The sequence below is a fragment of the Bidens hawaiensis genome, unplaced genomic scaffold (assembly GCF_021521415.1).
Source record: "Bidens hawaiensis isolate Kalapana, Puna unplaced genomic scaffold, B.hawaiensis_p1.1 tig00016463_1, whole genome shotgun sequence".
NCBI classification, from domain to species: Eukaryota; Viridiplantae; Streptophyta; class Magnoliopsida; order Asterales; family Asteraceae; genus Bidens; species Bidens hawaiensis.
The window spans coordinates 552,046-558,272 of NW_027492511.1; the positions used below are offsets into that span (position 1 = coordinate 552,046).

At 31.3% G+C, this 6,227-nt stretch overlaps 1 protein-coding gene across 1 annotated transcript; it reads left to right on the plus strand.

Moving 5' to 3' along the window:
* Positions 1-399: 399 nt before the first annotated feature.
* LOC143551601 (epi-cedrol synthase-like) lies at positions 400-2,187 on the plus strand (the record flags this gene model as incomplete). Its single annotated transcript, XM_077041999.1, has 5 exons — positions 400-546; positions 744-1,017; positions 1,100-1,328; positions 1,743-1,961; positions 2,049-2,187. Coding segments are annotated over exons 1-5 (948 nt in total), but the record flags the coding sequence as incomplete, so codon positions are not given.
* Between the last annotated feature and the right edge of the window lie 4,040 nt (positions 2,188-6,227).

Below are 6,227 nucleotides of genomic sequence, written 5' to 3' on the forward strand. Positions count from 1 at the left end.
GGCATATCACAATTTTATTTTTTGGTTACATGTAACTTTTAAGTAATTAAACCATTGTAAATAAATTTGTTTATTTTGTAATACACATTTTTTTACCAAACTGATACTGCTAGAACAATGATGCTAGTACAGGTATTCATATTTATGATTTTTGGTTTCGAAACTAGCTAGTTGTTTTCGGTATTTTTATCACTATCGGTACCATACCGTAAACAAACCTAACTTTGTAACTCGCAACTTTATGTTTTCTATTATGTCTGATAATATTTTAAACAATATTTTATGTTTTATGCGTATGCTGGATTCCCGCTGCATCACGTAAGGAATTCCACTAGTTCTTCCTTTAAATATATCATAGATGAGATGTCAATATCTTCGCCCCTCTATATATACCCTTCACCTCTAATTGAACTTCAAGCGACTTGATTGGCATATAATCCATATCTCTTGATACAGAATATGTCTCGAGGAAAAGATGATGTCATCCGACCCATTGCGAATTTTCCTCCCGAGATCTGGGGAGATCAATTTCTCGTCTTCAACCAGGTATATATGCCAATTATAGAAAATATATATATGATGTGTGTCGACGTCATTACAAAGATAATTAACGAATTATTTAACGTCCTCTTTGGAAGATATTTCATATAATTTTTGTGTTAATGTTTATGCTCATTGGACTAATATTGATCTTGGTATGTGATGTGTGTGTGTGTGTGTGTGTATATATATATATATATAAGCAACAAGAACAAGATGAAGTTGAACAGATGATCAAATATTTGAAAGAAGAAGTGAGTAAAGAACTACTGACAATGCTGGATATTCCGATTCAACATGCAAAACTGTTAAAACTAATCGACTCAATCCAACGCCTTGGCGTTGCATATTATTTTGAAGACGAGATTAACCAAGCATTACAGCACATTTTTTATGCATATGGTGATAACTGGAAAGGCACTAATGCTTCCCTTTGGTTTCGTCTTCTGCGACAACAAGGATTTTCTGTTTCAAGTGGTTAGTGGCATAATTAAGTCCATTTTGAATATAACAATGCAATTTTAAAAACCTGATGTTGTATTATATATGAATTGAACAGCTGTTTTCAACCAATACAAGGACAAAGATGGAGCTTTTAAAGAGAGTTTCAAAAATGATGTTCACTTGTTACTTGAGTTATATGAGGCAACCTATATGAGGGTGCCTGGGGAACTCATACCATTCTACGAACAACAAGCTTCTCGTTATGAATCTTTGCTAAAACTTGCTAAGTTAGCGTTCAACCTACTTCAGTCACTGCACAAGAAAGAGCTAAGCCAAGTCTGCATGTATAAAAATATAACTACTATTTTTTGTCTCATCTTTCAATACATCAAAGTTAACCAAGCATCTGAATTTACAGTAGATATTAGTAGGTGGTTTAGGAACAAGACATCTACTTCTAGGTGTTTTTTTTATTGAAATTTCCTGTACTACTTCTAGGGTGTTAGCTACGTACCCCTGTAAGCGAATGGTATGTTCGCTTGTGATAAAAGAGAACTCCATAATGTTTGGTGAAAACTCTATTGGGTTCGTTCGTTTATTAACCTAGCGAACTTCGCATGATCATTAGCTTATGGGGTAGCGAACAGCAGAGAAGGAAGCGGTTTCAATAAAAATCTAGAAGTACCGGTCTTGTTTCTAAATAACCTACTTCTAGCAAATTCCTCAAGAATCATAACGAGTGCATGAATTTATTGCAGGTGGTGGAAAGATTACAATGTCGGTAACAATCTACCTTACGCCAGAAACAGACCGGTTGAGTGCTACTTTTGGGCATTACTAGTGTTCTTTGAGCCACACTATTCTGTATCTAGAGTCTTCTTAGCAAGATTTATGTTGCTTCAAACACTTGTTGATGACACTTATGATGCTTACGGGACATATGAAGAACTTGAGAAATTTACTGAAGCAATTGAAAGGTATGCTATTAAGGAATGTGAAGTTTGTTAACCGGAACCAAATAAATTTTCAATTTATACATCAACTAAGTGACAAGTAATTTATAGGTGGTCAGTGGCACCATCGGATGAGCTTCCTGAAAACATGAAACTTTTATATCGAATCCTCATGAATCTTTTTGAAGAAATGGAGAAAATCTTGTCGAAGGAAGGAAAAGCATTTCATCTTAACTATATAAAAGAGGCGGTAAGTTTCAGCTCATTCTAGCATATTTGTTTTGTATTAGCAGGTGGTTTGAAGAATGAATTAATGTTTCTTTTTCCGAAAGTGTTTGCACAAATAGACAACAAAGTCATCTTGTTCGTTGGTGATTAAGGAAGCAAATTAACTCAAAGTTCCGTGAGTAGACAATCTTGCTCTGGATGGAAACTCTAAGAAGGCATATATACACAGTTTGTGCGAACTCAAAAGTTCTTTATTAGCTTATTAGCATTCTCATTCCACCCCTATCTCTAAACCAAAAATTATACTAAAACTTACTTTATTTTCTCTCTTCATTTCAATTAAATCATACTTTTTATACCTTTTATCATTACCTTTTCTCTCTCCTTCACTCACAACCACTTTCAAATTATATTAAAAAATTATATGGGATGAACAGTAACTTTTCAAATATAAAGAAAAATCACTATTTTTTCTAAAATATAAAAATTATTCACTCACAACACCCTGAATCACTCTCTAAATTATAAAAACACCCCTCACATAATAATATAAGGGGTTGGATGAGAATGCTCTAACAGCCATTCCCCAAAGACCCAAACCACTTACAAATCCAAAATAACTCCACTCTGTCTGTAGTCATATTTATTTTTAAGATAGTGTTTGTTATGAAGTAATGAAAGGTGGAATGTAATAGGTCATTCCTTCATTCCAAAGGAATGAAAAAACGCATGTTTGGTTACCATGTATGAATGGAATGGATTGTTTCACATTGAATGAAACTCCTTCCATTTTTAGGATTTTCATTCCTTTGGGTATAGGTGTTTTTTTTTTAAGTCAAAAGAGTCAACAATCATTATGACTATTATAAAGTTATAATTATATTATAATTATTATTATTATTTTTCAATTATAGTTATCATCATTGTTGTTGTTGTTGTTTTGTATATTATAATATAACTATTATTATATTAGAACTATTACTACATTATAAATATATTTTTTTTTTGTTAACATTCACAACGCATTTACGGTTTAACGATCTCGTTGTAGCACGAGGGTCCTAAACATAGTTGTTATGAATATTCATTTATTAAATAATATTATTTATTTTTATTTTTATTTATTTTTTTATTATTATTACTAATAAAAATATTAATAATAATAAAGTGATTAATCATTCCATTTTTATATGGTAAACAAACATGACAATGGAATATGATCCATTTCATTCATTTGTCCATTGTATTTCCACGTCCATTCCATTCCCTCATCTATTCCATTACTCCATACCAAACATACCCTAAAAGTCGGCAGATCTTAGTTCCTTGTGTTGATCAGTTCTTCACGTTGGTAATGGAAAACATGACTATTATGATAACCTATAACTAAAACATACATGTTACAGCAGAGAGAGTAGCCACTTCTGATGAGAATGCTCTAGACGATATGATCGGTCAAGCTTGGCTGAGTTTCCCTTTAGGATGTATATTAGTGATGGGGATTATGGTTCTTGAGAAACCGAAAATACGGAGAGAAAAGGGGTCACGAAATTCTTATGTGAGGTTTAGGTTTTTTTTTTGTTTATGATGTTAATAAGTTTCTCCATATATTTATATACACCCAAAGGGAAACCCTTGATTAACAAGAAAGTGTAATATGGTTCATCAACAATTACCTAGCTAATATAGTAATAAGGTATAATTGAATTATCTTGATCTATTATTATACAAATAATAATGATGGTCATATATAAATATACATATCCATATATTTATTCTTACATTCTCCCACTTGGCCGAATAATCATTTATTATAAGCATTAGATTAGTCTGCAGATATTAACACTCATTTTAGCTTTAACTCAAACTAGAGCAGAGAAATACAGTCATTGAATTGAACATCAGCTCAAGACCTCCATTAATCATACTGCAGTCCTTGTTTAAAACCTAAGTAGTTATGATCAAAACTTTACAAGTAAGCCATTCAGAATGTTTGATCTATATATTAATTTGTCTATATATCATTATGCATGCAGAACATATTAAAAGACAAACTATATCAAAACTGATGAGGAAAATTAATAATTAGTCAATAATAATTAGTCATTCATATAACGATATATAATTATACATGGTCATTAATAATCTCGTTTTTGTTATAAGCACTTTCATAAGACTTATGGGTAATAGACCTTTAGTTATAGGATCCTTAAGTATATCATGAATGTATTCGATATTAGAATTTAGTTTCCTCAATTTGTTCATAACGAATAATTTATTTCATATCGAAATTTAATGCAGCACCTCTCGAACTGTTACTGTTTGAGAAAACGTGGTAGCTGACTTTATCACAATAAGTCTTCAATATATAATTTATATGGAGTTAATAAACTTATGAGTCCAATGATAACTTTTTAACAACATTTATTGGCAATTGCGTTGTGATTTAATCAACATATTATGTCATTATAAGTTGTTATCAGTTCATTATGACTCCTCCATGAGATAGATTCATCTGCTGACACAAAGATATATCCCGAAAATTACATTATGTTATCTTTGAATATAACAAAATTTAGAGTAATCAATCGGTTTGAGTTCTCACTTCTTTATTTTAAATTATAGTCTCCAGTTTCCTTTTAAAGATATTTTAATACTCTTTTAAATGCTTCACATTAATCTAGACTTATCTAGTGTGTTGCAATTTGAGTAATATCCGAACGAGTATAGACATGAACTACATAACGCTTCTAATTAATGAAACACAAGGAAATAATCTCAGTGATCCTATTATCCTCTAAAGGAGAGCATTATTGTGTGTTACATGTATAAGGACCCTTTTAAGTTAATACTTATTGAACAAAACTAATGTCTCTTCAGGTCTATCTCAGTATGTGATGATATATATCACGTAAGGGATATCTCTTGAGATCTATCATATCAAAGTATGTATAAACAATACTTAGACTTATGCAACTTATACTTGTCAAAAGAATGTCATCTATATAAGGACAAGTTTGTTTTTAGTTGCTCCCACTCATCTTGAGGTAGGTACATTGATCCACTTAGTTATTAACGAAAATTATTGTATAAAGGTTTCATCACATTTTGATGTTTGCATTAACCCATACATGGATTATACTGACTTACAGACTAAGTGTTCTTTGACCTTCAGTTGAGAACTTCAAGTTGCTTTATGAACATGTAAATATGCAAGTCAGTTGTTAAGAAAGTTGTTTTAATATTCATCTAACTTTTAACTATTATAAGCTACTTGAATAGTGATGATCCTCATAGAAATCTTTTGTAATATAGGTAGGAAGATTCTTTGATAATTTGTTCCATTTGAATATAACCTTTTAACAATCAATCGTAGTTCTTGGTGTCTTTAACTTTTCGTATTGGGATTTAGTTTAGTTATGAACACTCTTAGGTTATTCAACCAAATCTCAAATATTATTCGGACTTATGAAGTTTAGTTTAATTTGCTAATAATAGCTTTATTCCATTCAGAAGATTGATTGATATTAATGGTTTAATCAGAAGAGGTATGATCAATAAACTTTCCAACATCCAATTCACCTTTAGTTAGGGAGGTTACATAATCATCAATGTCAGTAGGTTTTAAAGCCTAGATGGCCTCTTGAGTTGATTATTGGGTAATTTTAAAAGTCTCGGTTTTATGATTAGCTCTTGGTTAGGTTGCTATCATTTTCAGGATTCTAAGTGTGTAAGAGTTGGTGCAATATGGTGTACAAGAGGTGTAATAGGAGTTAAATTCGGAGTAAAATTTAGTGACTCTCTTCCCCTCACCTCTTGTACCTCTGACAAGTCATTATAAGGGCTTTTACTGCTTCCACTGACCTTAGAAACCTTTATAAAATTGCCATGCTTAGGGTCAATATTTAAAGACCAACAGATTCTAATAGAGAAACAAGTTAATAATATAAATGGTTGCAGTTTCTCTTGGTGAGGGTTAGTTTAGTAAGAAATCTGAATATGCCCATATTTAAGCAATAATGAAACTTTTGTAAGTATAGTATCAATTCTAAAGAGATAAGT